General features: G+C 40.8%; 3 protein-coding genes and 1 long non-coding RNA gene across 10 annotated transcripts; 2 read left to right on the top strand and 2 right to left on the bottom strand.

Annotated features, from left to right (window-relative positions):
* Positions 1 to 2,438: 2,438 nt before the first annotated feature.
* LOC135672423 (adenylate isopentenyltransferase-like) lies at positions 2,439 to 5,536 on the top strand. The gene has a single exon (XM_065180902.1). It carries the CDS (start codon positions 2,724 to 2,726, stop codon positions 3,837 to 3,839), a length of 1,116 nt encoding a protein of 371 aa, XP_065036974.1. The 5' UTR covers positions 2,439 to 2,723; the 3' UTR covers positions 3,840 to 5,536.
* Positions 5,537 to 6,288: 752 nt separating this feature from the next.
* Positions 6,289 to 10,037, bottom strand: LOC135672421 (uncharacterized). Its single transcript, XR_010512972.1, has 3 exons — positions 9,793 to 10,037; positions 8,026 to 8,135; positions 6,289 to 6,693 (listed from the first exon to the last, which is right to left on the bottom strand). It is a non-coding gene; the product is annotated as an uncharacterized LOC135672421 (long non-coding RNA).
* A 785-nt stretch (positions 10,038 to 10,822) lies between these two features.
* Positions 10,823 to 20,994, top strand: LOC103981377 (chaperone protein dnaJ 15). Of its 7 annotated transcripts, none has more exons than XR_010501021.1 (17): positions 10,823 to 11,265; positions 12,238 to 12,361; positions 13,387 to 13,469; positions 13,551 to 13,662; positions 13,739 to 13,843; positions 14,009 to 14,059; positions 15,557 to 15,646; positions 15,755 to 15,863; positions 15,955 to 16,103; positions 16,204 to 16,257; positions 17,673 to 17,971; positions 18,211 to 18,321; positions 19,466 to 20,007; positions 20,076 to 20,214; positions 20,321 to 20,525; positions 20,683 to 20,753; positions 20,828 to 20,994. XR_010501021.1 is itself a non-coding variant. In XM_009398096.3 (11 exons), exons 1-11 carry the CDS (start codon positions 11,138 to 11,140, stop codon positions 17,886 to 17,888), a joined length of 1,221 nt encoding a protein of 406 aa, XP_009396371.1. In that variant the 5' UTR covers positions 10,823 to 11,137; the 3' UTR covers positions 17,889 to 18,039. The 7 variants fall into 7 exon arrangements, 1 of the variants encoding a protein (XP_009396371.1); XR_010501019.1 differs by having other exon boundaries at positions 20,674 to 20,753; XR_010501020.1 differs by having other exon boundaries at positions 19,889 to 20,007; positions 20,674 to 20,994.
* Positions 20,995 to 21,903: 909 nt separating this feature from the next.
* LOC135648626 (zinc finger protein GIS3-like) lies at positions 21,904 to 23,437 on the bottom strand. The gene is made up of 2 exons (XM_065166479.1): positions 23,388 to 23,437; positions 21,904 to 23,312 (listed from the first exon to the last, which is right to left on the bottom strand). Exon 2 carries the CDS (start codon positions 22,732 to 22,734, stop codon positions 22,045 to 22,047), a length of 690 nt encoding a protein of 229 aa, XP_065022551.1. The 5' UTR covers positions 22,735 to 23,312; positions 23,388 to 23,437; the 3' UTR covers positions 21,904 to 22,044.
* Between the last annotated feature and the right edge of the window lie 362 nt (positions 23,438 to 23,799).

Here is a 23,799-nt window from a genome sequence, read left to right as displayed (position 1 = left end):
AGCGAACAAGTCCTAATCCGGCAAACTCATGCACTTCTTTCAGCATATGTGAATATGAGCTTACATGCATCAGACACAGGTCCAAGATGGATTAAAGAAAGTGAGTGCATTAAGATTATTGGATGACAACTAAAGCTGAAGATTCTTCCTGTGGGACAGTCTGCTTTCAGTGGTCGGAAGGTAGAGGTTTACGGTTTAAGCAACTACTTCCAGTTGGTGGTCTTCGGACTTGTCTACTCTTTCCCCAAGAAAGTTGATTCTTCGTTTCATCTTTTAGAAAACGGAAACAAATATTTTGCTCTTAAAATTGCCCGTGATTCATAGCAACATGAAAACAAGTTTAGTTCCTCTAACATTAATAATAAATCTCTCTCTCTCTCTCTCTCTCTCTCTCTCTCTCTCTCTTTCTGTACATCTCTCAGGCTAAGTACATGCAACTGGGCAGGGTTCAGATGGGGGAAATGCTGTCTATTGCATTGCAGTAGCATTACTGTTGTAGTATGATACATACCAACCAAGGCACAAACGAAGAGAAAGAGGAGAATAAGAGTCTGAGCCGTATGTGGGATGCCTGCTACTGAGCATAACCCACGCTGAAAGCCTTGTGATAACAAACCTCTCTCACTAACCTCTGTTCTTTATCGCCTACTATGTTCAAAGCCATTAAGTAGCAATTGACTACTTCCAACTGTTGCACTAAAAAGTAGCCGAAATGACAGGATGACGAACGCTCCCGCACTCGAACCCATATTATTAATGGCTCAGAGCTAAAGCTGTTGTAAGCAAAGCATGCATCACAAAACTGTGGGTTAAATGCATTATTCTAACTAGCATAGATGTAGCTGTCTAGTGTGTGACCACAATGACTGATGTGTTGATCGAGTCTAAATCGATAGACTTGATTACTGATCTTCCTTGTAACAAAGAAGATTTCTACTTCTTTTTCTTCACTCGCATATGAGTGAACATTAAGCTTTGCCATGTATAGTATAAGAAAGATGCACATTCTCATCTGTCACTAAGCATGCATGTCATAATGACAGTGGTTAAAAGTCACTGTATAAAAGGTGTGAACGATATACTGCATTTGAAGCTTCCTTGGGATGTCACTATGAAGTGAGACTCCATAATTACCATATCAAGCTTTCATAAGAGTTAGAAAACCTAAATGATCATTCAGTAGTCTTGTTCTTCGTTGTCTAACTTTTTTCTCATATTTTCATGTATACGTATATATGTATGTATATATGAATAGATGGGATTCAAGGTAAGCAACTGCGAATCTTTTAATGGTTTGATCACCATCAAACCTATGTAGCGTGTGAATACACCACTTGCATGTTCGCATCAGATGCCATGCAATACGTGTGTTGCGATTAATGGTGGGTTGACCTGCTTGCACAAAAGTTGAAGTTGTGTGTGTGTGTGTGTGTGTGTGTGTGAGAGAGAGAGAGAGAGAGAGAGAGAGAGCGCTTTCTCTGTGAGTTGCATGCTGCTGACCGAGTGGTTTGACAAAGCCGGAGAGAGAGAGAGAGAGAGAGAGAGAGAGAGAGAGAGAGAGAGAGAGAGAGAGAGAGATTTCTCTGTGAGTTGCATGCTGCTGACCGAGTGGTTTGACAAAGCCGGAGAGAGACCTGAAAGCATGGGAGGAATAAAATGGCATGCAGCGTCTCCAGAAGAACGAGAATGTTTTGAGGCTCACCGTCTCCGCCGGTTCAATTCGAGCTCGATGACACAGAGAGGGGTCACAATCTGAAGGTGTTAAGGTCGATCCATTTCCATTCAACTTGCCCGATGAGGTCAAAGATCTACGCTTGCAGCTCCCATGTCCACCACCCTTCGTCACACGGCAATCTCCCTCTTTCCTCACGACTTCTTCACGTCATCATCAGAAGGAGAATGGAATCAAGTGCGATGGTGTCGGCACGCGATTCCAAGCGTGCTTTGACATAATCTCTGACGGCCTCACGTCCCGGTTTCAGCAGGCATGCAAGCACGAATCACGACGAAGAAAGGATGGGTTGGCATCGAACGTCGAAAGAGAGAGAGAGAGAGAGAGATCCTACCGACGTTTACTCGAACCATGGTCAACTAGACTGGGGCTGCAGCGTGCAATGCAAAACAGGACGATCACTTAAACTTGTAATGGTCATTTGTCTGATCATTAGCATAGATTTTATATATGATATTAATAATAATTAGATGATCACCTACAATAATATGTATACGTGTCATTATAGTAAGCCTTCAGAACCTGCCCTCTTATGATCTGGTTGAACCCAAGCAAGCCTTCTCCTCTCTTGCTGGGGCTGGTCCTAAAGCATGCTCTGTTCCCCACCTTACCTCTCTTTCCCCATGCAACTCCATTGGGTGCCACACTGGGCTTCCCCTCCTATTCCATCTCCGTTCTCGTGCTTCTTTTAGCTGCACTGCTTTAGAAATTGCGAGTCAAGAGGGAAATGGCAAGGAGCAGAGCACGACCACCGACTCCCAATCATATTTATCTCAAGTGTGTGTGGCACGGTGGAAAACTGCAATGATTAACGTCATTAGAATAAGCAGGGTGGTTATCGGCACACCAAATAAAAAGGCCTCCCTCCCACTCTCTCAGCCTTTGTGCGTCGAATCAGCTTTTCGCATGCCACTGTTCTGCCCCCCCATTCCTTAAGCCTCTTCAACGTGCAAACAGGTGGTTTTGGCTGAGCGCTTATTTGTTGGGCTATATGAGCATTCTACTCACCAGAGGCGGTAACGCGGCTCTTCTCCCTTACCTCCCTCGGTTGGCTTCGGTGCGTCGCAATCTCACCACCGTTACCGTTTCAGCGGCGGCACCACCTCAGAACCGCCGCCACCAACTGGATATGTGCCGGGGAAGATTAACACCCGAACGCTATTGTGTCGAAGGTAATGGTGATGAGTGGAAGGAGAGCGTCGTGGTGGTCATGGGCGCCACCGGGACGGGGAAGTCGAAGCTGTCCATCGACCTGGCCACCATGTTCGCCGGGGAGGTGGTGAACTCCGATAAGATTCAGGTGTACCGGGGGCTCGACATCACCACCAACAAGATGCCCGTCCCGGAGCGCTGCGGCGTGCCGCACCATATCTTGGGGGAGCTCGACCCTGCGGTGAGCGAGCTCCGGCCGGAGGCGTTCCGCGAGATGGCGGCGGGCGCCATCGCCGGGATTGCTGGACGCGGCCTGCTTCCGGTGCTTGCCGGTGGGTCCAACTCCTTCATACACGCCGCCATGACCACCAGGTACGACCCTGTGCGGAGCCCGTTCGCGGCGGGCTCGCGGTTGCTGACGAGGAGGGAGGCGCCAGCGCTGAGGTACCGGTGCTGCTTCCTGTCGGTGGACGTGAACGCGGCGGTGCTGGCGGAGCAGCTCGACCGACGGGTGGAGGAGATGGTGGCGGCGGGAATGGTGGAGGAGCTGGGGCGGTACTTCGCTGCGGAGGCGGAGGCGGGGGAGTCGAGGCACCCTGGGCTGGGGAAGGCGATCGGGGTGGCGGAGTTCCGGGAGTACTTCAGGGGGGAGGGGCGGGGAACTGCGGCTGCGTACGAGGCGGCGGTGGCGGCCATCAAGGCGAACACTAGGCAGCTAGCGGAGGAGCAAGTACGGAAGATCGAGCGGCTGGTGGAGATGGGGTGGCCGCTGCGGAGGGTGGATGCCACCACGGCCGTGGCGGCGCGGCTTGCTGGGGAGGCGGCGGAGGCAGAGGCCGCGTGGGAGAGGGACGTGGCGGGGCCGAGTGCCACGGCGGTGGAACAGTTCCTAGGCGAGGAGGTCCACGTCCATCATCATCACAACATCGTGTCTCCTCCTCTGCTTTACACTTAGTCGAGCTTTTGGTCGCGAACTGCTTCCTTTTACCCCTTCCCCTTCCTCCGTTCAGAATAGTAAAAAGGAAACAAACAGAGCAGACAAAAAGAGAAGGAAAGAAAATGTTGTTTTTTTTTTTTGTAATTTTGAATTTTATTTTTATTGGCCACAGAAAGAGCGAAAAGAGAAACGAAAAAGGGTGATTTATTGTGGGGTTGAGGGGGAAATGGAGGGTCAAGCGACCGAAGTCGGCGGATTTGGGCGTGTCAAATTGCCTCTTTGTTCAGAACAGAACAGAACAGAGCAGTGGAGGAAAACAACGAAAGAGGTGAACATGGCGACTGCAGACGCCTCCATTTACGTCTTCATCCCTTTCCTATTTGTTAACCTTAGTGAATGGAAGCCTGTGAGGCTCTTCCCGATCGTGCTTTCAGAGTTGATAGTGAGAGAGAGAGAGAGAGAGAGAGAGCTAAACATGTGAAAACAACATAATTGTACAGTGTTCTGCCACAGAATCATTTAAACAGCGCCAGTGTTGCTCATCTTCTTCCCCACTGATCCCATTCTCATTCCCGACCCCCAAGCTTGACATGGTGTGGCGGTTGTTGAGGAAGGACGCATTTACAAATGATGCGTGTAGCCCATAGCCGACCGAGTCTCTAGAGTGGTAATGGCAGCGGAAGCATCATGAAGCATACGGAACTAAGTACAGCGGTGGGCTCATCCCATATGATGATGATGCTGCACCGAAGGGGATGCAAGGTACCTGTGCTTACGAGGAGGATAAAGGACTGTGAGCTGATGATGATGAGGAGGTCGCGTCGCCAAAGTGTTCGACGAAAGGCCGTCCCATCAATGGTTCGACCGACGCCGATGGGACAAGACCTCCGCGTCCCACTTGGCTTTGCCCAGGGATTGAGAAGGGTCGGACTCGGTTCGTGATCTACAGCTCACAGACCATCACACATAGGACCGTGCACTGTGGATGTGTCCACGTCTGCGTTGTAGATGGGCGGCCGCATGGATTCCCGAATCGTATGTTGCACCATCGTCTCATTAGCTACATGTGTATAATATATAAATACTGATAACTACCATCTCACTCTATTATGGAACTCATTCTGCCTAGTTTAATAAGATCAATTTGTACGACAAAATCAAACTCCACCAAACACCAACGGACCATGATTTTGGCGTTGGGTGAATCCATTAGAAAAAATTGGAGTCTGCATGACATAGTTGAGGTTGGAGAACAGACATGGAGTTGGGATCCGATACATGTACTAGGTCAAGAGTAGTGAGACGGAAGCATGTCTCCGTTTGGTGCGCCATGTGGGTTTGGAATCATCTCTAAATAATTAATGTGGTCTATTGCACCGGAAGATCTGGTTTTGGTTGAGACTGTTGCTTGCACTACGTTGGAGTTCCTTGGTGGCATTGCCTACTAAATTTTGTATCCAAGAATCCGTAGGAGATATCCTCCGCATTCCCATTCATGTCAATAGATATCGTTGCCCCCTATTCCAACCACTAGAAGCTAAGTCTCAAAATAATGTAGAGAATATATCGTTGTAGGTCGTTAAACGATTTGGAAATCTCCTCTTGATTCTTTTCGTTCTCGATACCATCTCATTGCTCCCTCCCTGTTCACACTTGTAGAAGCAAGCTGAACCATGTGAATGTAAGGAGACCGTTGAATAGAAGAAGGTGCAGAGGTCCTATCATGCCCATTTTAATTCAGATAAATATAGAAGAGGAATAGCTAACCCGAATTGATTGTCCCATATGCTAAGGAATCAAACCTGATTCAAATTTGTCAAGAGATGAGTGGATTCACTCAGAATCTTGCAAAGTTAAGTGGGATACGTGTTTGGCATTAGTTCCTCTTATATTTAAGTAAATAAAGATAAAAAAAACATGTAAAATAGTATTTGAAGGATCTAGAGAGGTCCAAGTGAAATAATATTCCTGATGCCTTTTTATAGGAGGCCTCAGATAAACAATCACATGAATTAAGTGAAAAATCAATTCATCTAGGTGGTTAGACAGAAGCATCTGTCGAGTATCGTGGCTAGTGGTATTTTGCTAACCCCATGGGTCGAATGGCTGACATGTCATGCTAATGAGATGTTTGAATAGGTGTCAGACCAATAACGATGTGATGTCTATGTCTAGATGCCTACATGTCAGATATCCGTTATTGTCTATCCGTAATCATCTAGGACATCAAGGACAACCCTCGGTCCCACCAACTAGTAATGCACTAACCAACGATCCATAGAAGATTGCTAATCTTTTTCTTTAGATGATTGATGATTGAAAAGGACCACACCTTACGCAACAAATCACTTTCCCTTCATCCTTCCCACTTCGGTTTTACTCATGTTTGATGTGATTTTAATTGAACTACAAATCAATTCAAGAAATAGGGAGTCTTCAATTTACTCAAACACACCCCTGCGGGTAATTATGGTGTTGCTGAAAGAAACAAAAACCTAACATCCACTGTTTAATGACATAATAACAGAGCAACATCATCTTATGGCAAAGAAAGAAAATAAGAATCGCATTTAAAGACTAATATGAACTGCCACATCTATAAGAAACAATGAAAACAACATGAGAACGATGTACCTGTGGATTGATAGAATAACTGGAGAGTTTCTTCTTTCTTTCTAATTCTTCTTTTCTCCTTTCTCTTCCTATCTCAATCACACCTTGATAATGCAGTCGATCTGACCACTGTGAAACACTATTGACTTTTGTCAGCTGGAGAACATTGCCTAGCTACACCGCTCAGCAATGGAGTTCAGATCATCCAAACGTGAAACATGGACTTTCTATTCCATACCAAAATTGTCTAGAGAGGCACCTGTCAATGCTACTGATGATCAGACAACAGCATAATGAAAACGTTGAAATCACATGTCGACACTTGAATTTCTCACTACACTACACTAATATTTTTTTTTTGCTATACTGACTATTCTGCATGCTGAACGATTCACATAATGCAGTTGAAATCAAAAACAAATACAAGAACATATTGACTAGACAGGCCAGAACAAATAGGGCCTCACAAGCCATACAAGTAATCTAACAACCTTCTCAAAGTAGAATTGGTTTATTGGGCTTTGGACCTAACAAATTGAAAATGTAACAAAACTTCCCCACAAATGATGACAGGATTAACTTCAATTATCATCCTTAGGCACAACCCAATGCGAATTACAAGAGCTTGATTCAACAGAAGAATTCAAGTTCCTGTAGCCACATCCTTCATTCAACCAAAAGTAATAGTTTGCTCACCGAAAATCATATCATACAGTTCCATTTGTTAAATTTTGAAAATTTAAGATACTTGTATATGGATAATATAAGTTTAGACTACCATAGATGAAAATTAAAGATGAGCAATTAAAAGCTCATCATGAGTTGCCATACACAGATAATCACATTGTCAAACAACCTTCTGCATCTTACGTAAATTGTTTTCAGCAAGGTAGGTTTCCTATATCGTAAGCTGTAAGCAAGTACCATTCATCACAGAATGTTCATTTCATGTTATGCTACTGTTACAGCTACCATATAAACACCACCACAACCTAAATCTGAAATGTAAACAGTGAAAAGTTAAAGTGGTTTGACAATCAGATGGACAGTGTTAAACAATCTTAGTTTCAATTCACAAATACACTCTGGACAACCAAATAAAGTTGTTAAAAGACTAGCTTGCTTGTTGGCCAGAAAGTCTGAGGACAAGCATAAAAAGAGAATATAGGCATGCAGAAAAGAGCAACCTGACTAAATTTCAACTCAATTAGAAAAGATGAGTTTGAAGTAGCAAAGCATGATCCAGAGTTCCTTTTCATTCCATCTTGTAAGTAACACTTGTAGCCAACAGTATCCTATACCAGCTTTCACCTTTTCTAGGAACAACTTCTCTTCATTTTAGTATACAAGTATAGATTTTTCTCTTCCTAATTAATACTTAGTACCTAAAGTGATTACACATGCCTGCTTTATGACCTTATATGCTACTTATTTGAATAGAACAATATATGCCACAATGGATTAGTACAATTTGAAGAAAAAAGACTGGAAAAACTCATCAATCTATACTGATTACAAAGTAAAATGCACTGCAGAAGTGCAGATATTATGTATTAGAAGAGAAAAATATGCACAAAGAAAAACTACATACCTCTGTATGGCTCCTTTACCAATGGCTTCCCACAATAAGCAAGTTAATGATTAACCATGCAACTGCTTCATATATGGCTTCTTTTCAATCTCCCAGTTCAGTAATTGTTTCTGCAAGACTGCAACTCTCTAAGATACCCAAAACAAAAGTCATTAAAACATACTCCTAATTTAACAACAGTGTCTGATCATGGCTGCATGCATATTCAAGGCAGTCATCTCACAATATGTGCTGTATGTTGACAGTCTTCTTAATAGCATATCAGCTATAACAAAGTATTTATGGACCACTAAATATAATTTGATATTGGACTAGAGAATGTGAGTTTGTTAGCATAAATAGTAAATTGGACTTCAGCTAGTTTGCTCCTGTTCTGTGCTACATAAGACTTTAAAAAGAGCAAGTAAATGAGATTAAAAACACACAGTGAATTGTTTGTGGATTGAGTATTTTTGTTACTTGGGCTCAAGATCAAGCATCATGAGCCGAATGGACCTTAGTTCCTACAAGGTTACTGCTATAAATTAGGATCTGATGTTCAACTCAAAAGGGCACATCTAGGATACAGATATTAAGATATGGATCACTCTAAAAATATATTCAAAATAATCTCTACGTATCTAATAGTATAACAACACATCATCCATATTCAAATGGAGTCATATTCTACATATCAAATCTCTATCATGGATAAAAATGTAAAGTTCCTCAAACTAGCAGGATCTTATTTTCTGTACGGACAGAACAAGAAAACAGATTTTTAAAAGGCTAATGCAGATATGGACTGGCTAGCCAATCTTGCTAGGTTTTATTGGAGGTTAAACTTGGAATTACCACTTCTTTAATTAGTTGTCCAAAAAAATGACTCATCATGTACCTAGGATTTTTCAACCATTCTTTTGGTGCTAATCAATCCCAATTCTTGTGTTAGTCAAGACCAAGTCTCTGGGGGTAGCCCTGGGGCTATTGGCAATCCTACCTAATCTGCCTGTAGCTAAATCTCGACTGATTCTGCCAATGAAATCAATCTCAAGTATCCAAATCCAATAGGACGATACAAATTTGTTGATCTGATTAGTTCAATCCAACACTGATCCATAGTGCCCATCTTGAACTCAATCTCAAATTTTTTTATCATGCTACTAACAGCTGTCATTTGAAACAAAAGCTCAGATATTGCACTTATATGAGAATCATAGCTCGGCTCACCTGCTTGCATGCAAAGCCCCGACTAAAACCACACTATACAAATTAATTTTTCCAATAACAAAATATTGGGCATCAATCGAAAAAGATTAAGTTAATCTGGTCATATTGACCACTGCAGCCAAATAATTGTAATGTCCAGAACCCAGATATTTTCTAGAAAAATCTATAGTATCAAGTATCAACATTGCCAGATGCAAGAGAAGTGAAAATAATCCACATTGGATGGCAGTTAACATCACCCAAGAATATGGTGTCATTATGCCAATTGAAAGTACCAACGACAACTAGGGCATTCGACGTCCCTGCAGACGGACAGTTTTTATTGCGTGATGCTACTACTTAAGTGAATAATTAGGCATTTTCAGTCGAGTGCCACAAGCTTTCCTTGTGTTTTCTCTAATTGCGCAAATCCTACAAATCAATCCCCAAAATCAACAATGCAAGTAGTTATCTTTTTCTTTTCTAAAATCTGTGCCAAATAGTATTCATAAATTCGAATCAAATAAAAAACCGCATAGAGAAGGAATAGAAACAAGGGAAATAAATCGACATCAGCACCCTAACGATACGAGAAGGCGAAGAGAAAGAATCATCTGCAACTGGAAGAAGTCGAGGGAGCAGCTCGGGCACCGGAAACGGGAGGGAACTGGAGGCGTTCTGTTTGGCAAAGAAATCAAATGGAACGGAAGAATCAGAGAGGTCGCTCGCTTCCTTTTCGCCGGATCCCATCGCCTCTCCCGATCTCGCGAAGAGAGGCGGACGGCGTGCGATTTCATGTAGGGTTTTTGTCGTGACGCGCCAAATAAACACGAGACGGGAGCGTCTTCTATCGGGTCCAAACCCGGTCGACGTCGTAACCGGGTAGAGTAGGTCAAGCAAGACAGTTGCATTGAGAGTTGTGATAGACTCGATCCACCACGTCAGCCGCAAAAATGAGGTCCCACGCGTCATTTTATGATTCGTCGGATGGAATTACTGAACTCAAACTACTGTTTTTTAACGGTTTTCTTCACACATCTATTACTTGTCGGAAGTATAGATATATATTATTAATTTAAATTCAAATTTTAGGTATAAAATTGCTCACCCACGTCATCAAAGCCGAAATATTTTATTTATTTATTTTTAAGAATAAATTATCGAAAAACTTTTTATTTTAAAATTTTCTCATGCAAAATCTTAATTTTAATTTTTTTATAAAATATCTCTTATTATATAAAAGGACCAATTTACTTATATTTCTACCCTATATTGCTTGTATCTTTCACCCCTAGCTCTTATTTGACGAATAATATTTTTATGTAAGAAAGAAGAGGGCATGATGATAATAATAACCCTAGCGTATTAAAAAGTATTTGATGGGATTATCGTTGTCACTCGTTGTAAAGGCAACGATAGATTCGATAAGATAAAGTGAGATAAAAGTAAATTAATTTTCTTTGAGTAAAAAAAAATTAATTTAGAGACTGTATGAAAATTTTTTAAAACAAAAGTTTTTTCGAAAATTATGTTTTTAATAGAAATATTTACGTCCGTCAAACGATTTAGGAGCAATAATACACCATCCATAGCAGCACATCCAACGCAGTCCGTGGACCACCGCCAGGTCAATTTCTCAGCTCAAAACCCTTCCACTCGATCCCACTCGAACGATCCCATCATTACCGGAGTAACATCTTGAGGACGGGAATCGATTCGTCTACCCGACGAAAGCTCTTCTCCTGGCCCCGCGACCTCGAACTCGCTGCAGATCTCACTCGGTCTCGTCCTTTTTTCCCCGTTTTTGGAAGACCTCGTTGTTGGTTTTGCTTCTTGTAATTTTTGAAGGAGGATTTGGAGCTTCTATCTGGCCGTGGGCCTGGTTGGACTGGTTTGGAGGGCGGGAGGAGAGGAAGGGGGCAGGATGGCGTCGGGGAGGATAGGAGGTCCTTCAGCGCCGCCCGTCCGGCGTGATCCCTACGAGGTACTCTGCGTGTCGAAGGATTCGTCCGATCAGGATATCAAAGCCGCGTACCGGAAGCTTGCTCTCAAGTTAGTTCCCTTTTCTTCCATTCATTCCGTATTCCTATCTTTCGAGCGTGTCTGCGCCGAAGGTCCTTTGTAGTGGAAAGCAAACATGTCGTATGTCTAGTTGCTTTTCTTGATCGTTCTTGCCTACATTTTGTACCATTGTAATGGTTCTCAGTGCACTTGTAATTGGGAAGAAAACACGAATGGCAGAACAAGGATAAAGTGATCTTGTCACATAGCAGAGGATAACATTTTACCGTTAAATAGGTTTTGAAATTTTGAAGTGAAAGGGGTGACCATTTTCTCGTAGTATAAAATTGATAATTTAACAGTGCCAGAGAATGCTTTTATGCTTGAATAGCCGTACAAGTGAAATTTCTGACACCAGATGGGCTGGTTAAGAGGAATCTCTGCTGCGGAGCTCGGTGTGTGTTTCATAAGAAGAATGCTAATTATATTCACTACTTGTTTCTCAGTTGTTCTGTGGAAAAATCTGGGAGGATACATATTTCTATAGGATTGAAACCAAGGTCATGCCATTAGGACTGGAGTCCAGATGGTGTTTGGATCATTTCAAGGGCAAAACATTGATTTAAAATTTTAGAAAATGCATGGTTGACGCTACAGTCTATCATCTCTGGACAGGAAGAAATCAGGAGAAGCCTGATGAAGCAATAATCAAAACCATCAAGGAGGCCATTAGAGTTAAGTCTACAATGAAAACCATTGTTGAGGATAATCTTCATCCTAGAGATTTTTTACTGCATTGGTGTATTACTGTAATTTCGTGCATGATTGCTACATTGCCTGACTTCTGTAAACATAGCATCATAGCAAGTTTACCAATACCTTCAAATCATGGGATGTAGGAAGCGGATTCTACTAGTTGATAACTGTTAAATCCTTTCTGCAATATTTTAAATTGTGGAATCTGTGTTGTTTCTTCTTTTTACATCTCACATGGGAAGTAATTTTTCTATCTTATACCAACAGGTACCATCCCGATAAAAATGCTAGCAATCCTGAAGCATCTGAACTTTTTAAAGAAGTTGCATATTCCTATAGTATCTTGTCAGATCCAGAAAAGAGGAGGCAATATGATGCTGCTGGCTTTGAGGTGGGTGCTTCTTAACGGTTAAGTTCACAAAATAAAAAAATATAAATGGATTGCTTGCTTTAGTTTATACTAATTTTTACCAACATAATGAATAATAACACTAATATAATGAAGTTCATTATGTTCAAGGTGAATGTTCAAGGTCATGTGATCTTAAGCAATTGGTACCATACGAATCTGATGAACTAGAATCTGGACGATCCATGAATCGAGAAATAAAATAGATAAAGTAGTAGAAACATAATGATGATATATGAAAATATGACAAGCAAGCAGATTGGCTATAGAAATGGTAAAACTGGTGAGTCCCATCAACCTGAGGAAGGCCTGCAGGTAACAGTAAGGAAGAGATGATGCATGGAGTTGCTGACATTCTCCTTGTTGTTGAAAGGGTAGAATCTTCTCGTTCAGGTTCCTTCCTTTTTCAATGTTCTAAATTATGAAATCTTTTTGTGCCTCTATTCCAAGAATCATTGGTACTCCTGGAGCCAACAAAACTAGAATAAAATCCACTCATTGGAAATCCTGCTAAAGAAGATTGGAATAAGATGCTACTTGTAACATTTGTGATTGCCCATGTGAAATTGCATATCATCTTTAACCATTCTTTCACCAAATAGATTGGTTGAGCTATCTTCTATCAACTTTTTTTTTAACCCAAAGCAAGAATCTTCTATCAATTTAGCATGCAGCAAGAACCAATCAAAGTTATCCCTTGACAAACTGACTATGGTATTACTAGATCATGACATCTTCTAGGTTCTCTAGGTTTTTGTATCTGTGATTTGATATAGATAGTTTTATGTTTTTCTTTTTTTTTTCTTTCATTTTCTTTATGATTTATAAAAATTTCTTCAATTCTTTCAAAGCTATCACTTGTAAGATTTTCTTTTGCCAGAAAAACTTCTCTGGAAAGGGAAAATGTTTTTTTCCACACTTTGGAATCCATTTAATGTCTAGTTATAGGGTGGTCCTCAACATCTTTCTGTTATAACTACTTAGTTGTTTGTGTTGTCTTGGCTTAGGCTTTTGAAAGTGAAGGCATTGATATGGAGATTGACTTGTCAAGCCTTGGAACTGTCAATACAATGTTTGCAGCTCTTTTTAGGTGACAGTTGAACAAAGTTGCATGATTTAGTTTCTAGGCTATTTTATCCCTAAGCCTGTACTAATTCTTTAAAGCCTTTAGCAAGCTGGGAGTTCCTATCAAGACTACAATTTCTGCCACTGTTCTTGAAGAAGCTTTAAGTGGAACTGTCACAGTTAAACCACTTCCTCTTGGAACATCAGTCACCGAAAAAGTATGTTTTTATATTTTGATAGGAAGACATGCCAATAGCGTATTTTTATTTCTAAATCTCTTTCGTGTTAATGCAGGTGGATAAGCAAAGTGCTCATTTTTTTGGTGTAACAATTAATGATCAACAAGCTCAGGCAGGGATTGTTGTTCGAGTAACTTCGGCAATACAAAGTAAATTTAAGGTGAATAAAATAGGCAAACTTTTCCAAACAACTTGTGGTTTTATTGATTTCCAATATAAACTAAATATTGCATTGCTTTCTTCAGTTATTATATTGTATGCTCTTTCCATTATCAATTTGTACTCTGCTGAGCTAACTTCATCTGACACTGTATCATTGTTTCAGCTACTTTACTTTGAGCAGGAAGCTAATGGTGGCTATGATTTAGCATTACAGGTCTATATCTAGTTCTTTTGGCTTTTAGACTGTTCGCTACTCAATTACGAGCAAAAGATAGAAGTATCAATGCTTTTTATGCTATATAAATTAATTTCTTGCTTCATATTGTTCCTTTAACCAACATAAAGATGATTAAATAATTAACATTTGAAGGTGAAATTATAAAATATCTGTAATCAGTAGTACTCATGTCCTGAAGTAGACATGTTTAGAGAAATTCTAATGTCAATAGCTTTTTGCTTTTAGTTTTGGGTTAATCTTGCCACTTACATCTCACTACTATTTTGTCGTGTCTGATGCAGATGACTATCAAAACGTTTGTGGCTTATATTACTTGTTGATCATACATTGACAATAATCTGTCTTCACTTCTGAGTTTAACTTTCAAGCTTCATCTCTGATATCTGTTGGAATACCTAATAATCATATAGATTGGTTAATGATTCATATTTTTCACTATAGCATTCTTGAATTTTACAGCCATTCATTCAGTCATAGAAGCAAGAAGTTTGCTAAGACTGATATGATCCTGTGGATATAAGATTTATTTATGATCCTTTGCTTTCTATTTATGGACTTGACGTCTCAATGGCAACTTCTTCAGTCAGCCACCTTGGCATTCTTTGGCCACAAAGCAATGTGGCTGAGTGCAAGAAATTTGCACAACTAGCATGGTTTAAAGCACCATGCAGTACCAGGAGAATATTAGTCTTGGGTATTGCATGTATGCTGTGCTAGTGAAAAGAAGGCAAAGCACATCCATAGAGGCATGGAGCATCCTGTCATGCCAAGTGTATACCAAGACACCTTGTTCCTGCTAGCTCGTATACTTCCCAAGCATGTTAGAACATGTTGATTAGGAGCGCATATGTCTTGAAGGACATATATATCGTTCTCTGCCAAAAATTTGTCTTGGTATGTTACTTGGAGATATGTTGGGACACAACACTTAAAGCCCCTACCTCTATGAGGAATTCTTTGGCCATATTATGACTAGACAATCAGTAATAATACAATATCTGCAAGTTGTAGTTTCCAACATGAATGATACCAACAGTAAATATAAACTTGGAATAATCAGATTCTATGTCCGCTAATGCAAAACATGTCATTACTAGCTTCACAAGTGGTTAGGAATATAGATTGTTCTTAAAAGTTTGAGTGTATCTTACTTTTGCTAATGATATCATACTCCCCTTGTTACTTTGATTCCAGTAACTAATGATCTGGAAGTTCTTTAAAAATTTGTTCTATCACATCACCCTCATTTTTGATGTTGCTAACCTTCTCTTTAGTTAATTTTAAATATGAAAAGTACATGTCAACTGCAACATCTACAATGTCATCTTATGGTAATATAATTTGAGTTTAGATAAGTGATCTATTCCATAACTGAAAGTTTCTTGTTTATCATTTTATATTTTAAGTATATGAGTACAATGGTATACATTCAATAGCCCAGAGTAACATTCAGTTTTGTTGTGTCACTTTCAGGAAGATAGTGAAAAGATTGGCAAAGTAACATCTGCAGCGATGTACTTTTTACATTTTCAAGTGTATCGGATGGACTCTGTAGTTAATACGGTGTGTTCATCATGCCATCTTTGAATTGTTATGTTTCAAGAATAGATAAAACAAGGGAATGAAAGGTCTGGATAGAAGAATTTGATGATTTAATCTTTGTTTGTGCAGTTAGCCATGGCGAGAGATCCTGAGGCTGCTTTCTTCAAAAGGTTGGAAGGCCTCCAACCTTGTGAGGCCTCTGAACTAAAACCTGGCACCCACATATTCGCCGTTTATGGTCTGTTATGTTTTACCATTTCCTATTGCATAATTATGTCTTGGATCATTTTGCAAGTTCTTTATATATTTATCCAGTTCTCGTTGTCCAGGTGATAATTTTTTCAAATCTGCTACATATACCATTGAGGCTTTGTGTGCAAAATCATATGAGGATACCACAGAGAAACTTAAGGAGATTGAGTCTAAAATTTTAGCAAAAAGAGATGCCTTGCGGCAATTTGAAATAGAATACAGAAAAGTACATACTCTTGGTTTTTTGTGGCATTAAATGGTGTTTTTACATGTCATCAAATGGTCGTTTGTAGTAATCTGACTTTAATTTTCTTATGGTTGTCTAGGCACTTGCATGTTTTCAGGAGGTCACAAACAAGTATACCCAAGAAAAGCAATCTGTAAGTATGTTTACAAAATAAAATTACTTCATTTAAGTATGCTTTGGCTATTCGGAGCTGCATAGTATCTGAAGTTCTGAACTTTTAATTGCTTGTAGCTTGCAGTTTTTTCTTGATTAGGGATGACAAAGAATGACAAATAAGTACTATATGATCTATAGCTAATAACTTTGTTAACATACTTGTGCATTTTCTTCATGCTTTCTACCTTACTGGGAAATAAGTTCACCATCATAATGCTTGTTTCTGGCCTTTATTTCTTCTGACTTGCAGTGTTGCTACGTTGCCCTTTAGGGTGCATTTGTTTTGGAACTTATGGAGATTGAATTGAATTTTATTTGTTTTAATGTAAATGGATTAATAGTTGGGACACTGTGGCTTGTTTTTGTTGTAAATAGATTAATGGTTGAATAAGCCAAAGTTTTCTGCCAAGTTGTCATTTTTGTGAATTCATTTTTTAAGATTTGACTAGCAGTGATGGCAAAATTACCATGTCGAGTCTGTGCTACGGTTTGGAAATAGCATGTGATGAGTTGCCAATGCCAACTGTCAGACTAGATCCATGACTTCCTGTGTGATTTGCCCTGTTTGTTGATGTTGTCATGGACCATCAAGGTTTGATGTCAATGATCTTAAGGATAAAATAATTCGAACCATCACATCTTCTTATTCTAATACGCCCAAAGTTTCTTGAAGAAGATCAGAATTACAAGGAGTTGCCGTCTTTTTAACATCAGATGTTTCTGCTTTTCATATCTCATACCTTAATCCTCTATAATCAACTGTAGAATAAATGATACATTAAATTTCATTCAAATGATGGAGTTCTTTTTCTATTCTACATATTTTAACATTTAAGTTATTTATCAAGAGGGTTTAAAACTTTTTTTTTGGTAGAGTTACATGATCATCAATCTTCTCTGCATGCAAATATACTACTTTTATGACACTGGACACTTCTCTGTTGAGTTTGAACAAGGTATACAATAGCAGTTAATATACAAGAACAAGTTCCTTTCTTGGTGAATCTTCATCTTTGTTTCCACAATACCTCCTGTTTTGTAGCCTCTCCCCCAAATTACTAGATCTTGGCTGGTGTCACTGATGGCTCCATCCACAGCTCCTTCGAGGCTTGTCTTGTTCATTGGGTCACTCTCAATGTTGCTATCTATTTGGACCATGTATTTGTGATCCAGTTTCAAGGATGAAATCTGTCAGTAGCTTCAACCAAATTAAATGAAATTAAAATCTTCATGCTTCATTCTTTTTACACTCTTCTGGAGTTAGATTGTGTATGTTCATCACTTGTTAATTGTGCTACTTCAATTATTCATGATGCAATACTTCAACCTAATTGAGGTTAGTTATTTTCAGAGAATATTAACAGTTTTGTGTTTATGTACGATTCATTGCAGGTCGACGAGCTGTTGAAACAAAGAGATAATATACTCTCCTCATTTACGATACATAGAAGTGTGATCAATTCTAGTGGTGATGCTAATAGTAGTTGCAAAACTCCTGATGAGGATATCAGATTTGGCAGCCCAAATGGAAGTCTTGATGTGAAAAATAAATTGAACAAAAAAAAATGGTTTAATCTCAATCTTAACCATTCTGATAGGAAGGGCTGATCAGCTCTACTGTGAAATGATGTGTTATATTGAGAGTCTTATGCTAGGAGAAAGTTGCCAGTTTTTCATTGTTTGCCATACATGTAAGATCACCCTGTGAATCTCTCGAAGTTTTATCATAACCTCCTTATGCTATTTTTGAGCTCTGTAAGTTTTGTGAGTTTCGCTATCATACGTTCTTTTGTCTGGCCTTTGTACGTGCTTGTAAAGTTGAACTTTGGTTTTCATTAATTCATTATAGCTGAAATGTCTCATTCCTAAGCAGTTTTATTGTTAAGTTCTTTTGGAAAATGTTAATCAGTGTATTGACAATTTTACCCAGGCATGTTTGGTGGGGATGATCGGCATGCCATATTCAAAAGGCAAAAGACATATCTGGCTGCGATGATATATCCTAAGGTTATTTATGTGATGTTTTTGAAATCTGTAAGAGGTACGACTACAAACCTTTCTGTCCATCTTAGCTATTTTCCTCATGGACAATTGTTCGAGTCTCAGGACATACTTGATAAGAGTAATATACATATCTTAGAACTAAGGTGTGAGATTTGTAGGAACATTATGTTTTGCTTTCGCCAATCATGGTAGACTCTTCTTGAAGTTTGCCATATTTGTTTTCCTTAAGATGAATTGTTGCTTTCTGATTTCGTGCCACCTGTTGTTTTATCTACACTGTTGACACAAAACTTGTGAGACATACTTTTCCAGAGTCTGATATCTTGCGGTGTCAGCTTGTGGAAAATTTCAATCTTTAAGAGTGGAAATCTACAATTAATTACATTAATTACAGCTGTTCTATTTTGTGGCTCTTAGAGGTTCCACTGAAACATCCGACCCTTTCATCTAGCCTTTGTGGACTGAGAAAGTTATCTTCCCAGTTATAACCAATTATGCCATTTGAATTTTGAATACATTGAGACGCTCATCAATTGATCTTGATTTTGATATTTCTAAGCTCAGCACATGTTAACTAGTGGGTTTTGTTCATAAAATAGTTTGTATACCTTTTAGTGGACCGGAACTATTAAGAAAGTGAGCGTCATTTAAGAGATCTGCGTGGAGTACTAAAGATGCCATGATTCATTCATAAATAAGGTTCTTCTGCAGCTGCCGTCAATTCTATCGACTTTAATGAATTTTCTCCAGTTATGGTTAAAGACCTCCATCATTGATTGTTGATGCTCATACTAATTGTTCGGGCTTAATCGTGAAGAATAATTGCTTTAATTACTATGTTTTTTTTTTCCTTTTTAGTTGTCAGAGTCTCATTGTTAGGCTTGACCGAGCAATTGTTTTTTAAATTTTTTTCTTTTTGGTGGAAACGAGAAAGAAATACTGGTGGTATTAGGCGTAAACAGTAGGTGTACCCATTCATCATGCATGATTGTATAATGTCAAAGGCACAAGAAAGAAGCTTCTTTCTTCCTACTCTCACAACTTTTCAGTGCCCAATCCTCCTTTCAAGTTCCAAACTCCATGTGGACTCTTCTAATTGTGTACTTTAGGTCTCCTTATTCTTCTCCTGCACTGCAAGTACTTCCACGTAATAGGCTCTCTTTTGGATTTCCTTTTGTCAGGCTCCAAGACAAAACCTTGATCCCAGGATTATCTTTGTGGGCCCTGATGTCCCTGTTGCCATCGTATTGGTGGGCCATCTCCCATCTCCATCGCCACCCGACTGGGAGTTGGGGATGGGTTATAGAGAGCCTACACAGCTATTAATGGCCCCCTTGCGTATCTTGCCTTTATAGATATGTCTCTTTGGTGGCCGTCTTCAGAGAAAGCTACTCAACCCAACCTGGGTGGTGCAAGTTGCTTATTTCACAAGAGAAAGGCGAGGCCATGTCCTTCTCTTACCAGTCATGGAAACGTGAAGGGGTTGGGTGTGGACTGGAGAAGCCTCACCTAGAAAAAGACCAGCAAAAGAATATGGACACTCCTCCCACCACCACCATCATCTGATGTTTGAATCGCTGAAACTTATTCTCTTGATGATGCAGGTTTGTGAAAGTTGGTTGGAACACATTTCTTGGTGGGTTTAAGTCAAGAAACACCGCAGAGGATCCATGGTGAAGTGTTTAGTACTTTCTCCAGATGCCTGGCCTATCAAAAGCTAAAGGTAAGGCTTCAAGGAAACTATCACATATGTCAACACTTCTTATGACTTCCAACCACTGCACTTTGTAGGTTGTCAAGTGGATCCAGAAATTAATAGGTGTGGGAAAAGCAACCTAGTTTTGACTAAAATGTTTGGCACAATACAAGGTAAAAAGTTAAAGACCAAACTTGTTGGAATGCATGCGACTCTGTACTCTACTGAACTTTGGTAAATTAACTCCATAGCCTCCATGTTATTTCACATAAAAAGAATCGAATTCTCACGTCTGGACACAGTCTCAAGTTGCTGTCATTATTTTTCTTTTATGTTTCAGCTTAATATATAGCTGGAGTAGTCATCTAGCGGCTGTCATGATTGAAACCATGGAATATGGCTACGGACCCATCAATGCCCCTTGAAGCTGGCCACTCCAGCACTGTGGAGTCTTCACCATCAAACTCTTCCGTCATCCCTCTTTCTGATGTCAGACTTGCACAAGATATGCATCAGTATCTTGCAGGCAAAAGAATAACAGGAAGGTACTCTTTTGAATGAACCTGCAGAGTGCTTTAATAAGTTCTGTTTGAGATAACATACCATACTGTGGAGAACAATGACTTCATATCAAATTTAATTGGAGGCCGTACTGACTCTTGTCCGCAAAATTTAACACCTGATGCTTTGCAGATCTTGTAGGTTGAAAGGTCTATATCAAGGGAAGGTGATGATGGCATGAAGCTGGACTACATCAGTTCTTATCTCCAAAGGTAATTCTGCCAAGACCTTTTAAATCCTACCTTTATAGTTCATATACACATAACTATCCATATATATGCTACAGATGCTATTGCTGTCAACTTAGGCCCATGAAATCACCTGAGGCCAATTATAGGTGCTTTATCTATATAAACACCTCGTGATACACATTATGCTGCATGGGTGCTCTGTTATTGTCACTGAAATGTTAAAAGTCTTCACCAAACAATCCAGACGTAGCTTTTTCTTGAATAGTTTTGAGCTGATCTATGACAAATAGAGATTGAACCATGTCTACTGGATACCATGATGTACGAGAGACTGCAGATGCATATGAACTAAAGATTCAAAGCCTAACTTTAGAAGAAAAATCAGTCAAAAACTTTTAAGCCAGGTGATACGTATCATAAGATGATCCAATCCTGGGACATCTCCGTTGGACTTTCTTTTGACTGCGAGTCTTCGCTCAGCTAACCAAATACTTCTGAGTGACCTGTTTTCTTCCTTCTAGATGTCTACATTTTCTTTCTCCTGCCACCAAATTAGTACGCTTCCTACTCTCTCTCTCTCTCTCTCAAGTTATTCTTTTCGTTTTAATTATGGGTTAATTCACTAATAATTGAGGTTATTCTTACAATATCATGTATAACTAACAACTAATATAGGATTTGTGATGTAACAAGAAAGACTACATCATAATTTTGCTAAGAGATTAGATGTAAAATAACAAATTTCCGGATATAATAATACCTTTGTTTACTTGATTTTATTATTCTTATGATTTATAATTTCTTTGATGGAGCTGTGGAGAGGACAAACAACACACGTACGAGTCCCGCGTCACACCTTATGGTAAATGGTACTTAGGATTCCCCAAGGAGATCGTGGGGATCCGGTCCAAGGGTGGTCCCAGCCACTTCGTTTGTACTTCATGCCATCGAACGCCTCGTGTCCTTTCCATATCGCGCTGACGTCATTTTTTGATCGACCGTGTCGGCCGTCGTACGCTGTCGCAGCAGAGGGGGAAACGTCCGAGCCAGCCAGCCCACTCACTCGTCCGAGACCACGAGTCGACTCGCCAACTCGGTTTGGCTCATTCATCACAGTTTTCTGCTTTTTTTTTTCGTCTTGTTAATGATTTATAGTGATGAAAATATCCAATTGGAGCAAGAAAACATATGAAAATTTTGGAAATTAGCAATTTACAGAGCTAAATTTGCGATAGAATTCAGCATATAACGATCAAAACTCAGTCATAAGATAAAAAGGAAGATGCGAGAGCTTGGCCGAGTCGAGACCGAGTCATGAACCAGCGGGCGCCAGGCTGAGGTGCAGGTCCAACCCGTACGAATCCTCCGCCCCATCGTCAGCTGGGGCCGCTCCGGAGAACCCCGGCCCACCGGCCGATTTGCCGTCGTCGTAGCAGCTTCCACCGCCGCCGTACACGCCGTAGGAGTAGTAGGCTTGCAGGGCCCGCGGGACGACGCAGGTACGCGACAGGTGGGTGGGTGGCGCGCTGCGAGCGTAGTAGACCAAGCTACCGGCGGCAGTCGCCTGGGAACCCACGACCGGCGTCGTGGCCGTAGGAGGTGGACGAGGAAGGGAGAGGAGGTGGGGCGGCGGGGCGAAGGCGGAGGCTACGGGTTGGTGGTAGAAGTTACCAGGGAGTGAGCGGTGGCCGGACGCCGCGAGGTAGTGGTGGTGATGGTGCAACTGGGCGCGCTTCAGCTGCTGCCGCTCCTTCTTGTGGGCGTTCTGGTGGCCTCCCAAAGCCTGGGAGTTGGCGAACTCGCGGCAGCAGTACTGGCACTCGTACTTCCTCCCATCTCCGTTGCCGGCGACGCCGCCGGAGCCAGAGGATGGGCTCTCTACTGCCGCCACGTCGCCAGATCCGTCCGCGGTGTTGTCGTTGTCGCAGACGTGGAATCCGAAGAGCTTAAGCCGTGGACTTGTGCTTGCCTTGGCCTGACACTGGATCCCGGCCATCTCCATATCCTGCCTTGATATGTATCTTAATCTCACAGCTCTACGTTACATATCACCTCAACACACACTCAGCGAGAGAGAGAGAGAGAGAGAGAGAGAGAGAGAGGCATCTGCGTTCATTCGAGGTGTGTGCGTCTGCATTTATATATGAAGATGTGAGGTGGTTTACGTGGAGAGAAGCTCATAAGACGGTGGAGAAAAGGGAACGAGACAGCAGAGACAGCCATCCCTGCCGCTGAGAGATAGGGCTGAGACGAGAGAGATGAGTTCCCACCGCTATATCCCAAGTAGCTTGTAGAGGAGGAGTTATTGGGAACACAACCCACGAAAAACTTGTGGAGGCTGAGATTGCGCTTGTCTTCTCTTCCTTCTCCATAATTTATCCCCCTATAGGAGATTACTCTATCATCCTTCCCTTGTGATACACATGCAGGTGGCTTGAGATTTTTTGATTACAGTAAGATTGATACTTGTGCTGTAGTGATAGCTTCTTGGAATGGTCCAATTTGTCCAGTGTTTGTACTGTGGAGATGAAATGGTGTCTTCTTTGGCTGAACTCTGTACATGAGCTGGGTGGCTGTCTGCTGATGGAATCAAGGAAAATGTTAGGGTCTAGAAAGAATCAAGAACAGAAGCAACAATAATGGAGTAGTACTTACATAGACCCTCTTGCACTAAGTTTTAGTATCCCCCCGCCCCCTCATGGGGTCCCTCGGTTTCTAGTACTTGTCTTTGTAGCATAGTCATGTTGGAGAGATGGAGGACTATGGCTGAGATATGAGATAGATCGGCTGCTGATGTACACCACACAAAGATTCTTTTCTTTTCTTGAGGCAACACCTTTCATGTTCAACACCATACTCAAAGTCCTCTACATAGATGACAAAGACATTGCAGCTCAAATCATGCTCTTTTAGCATGACTGATTTGGTTGAATGGCTGCCATGCCTTCATCAATCTACAAATTGAAGTAACACATCCTAGCTGAGAGCCAGCCATGCATTCTCATCAGCATGCAGGGGATTAGAATTTTCAACATCAAGAGACAATATTCAGTAGAATCAAACAAGG

Source organism: Musa acuminata, chromosome BXJ1-4, assembly GCF_036884655.1.
Source record: "Musa acuminata AAA Group cultivar baxijiao chromosome BXJ1-4, Cavendish_Baxijiao_AAA, whole genome shotgun sequence".
NCBI lineage: Eukaryota > Viridiplantae > Streptophyta > Magnoliopsida > Zingiberales > Musaceae > Musa > Musa acuminata.
Note: the sequence above shows the minus strand (reverse complement) of the source record. Positions and strands in the feature narration are given on the sequence as shown.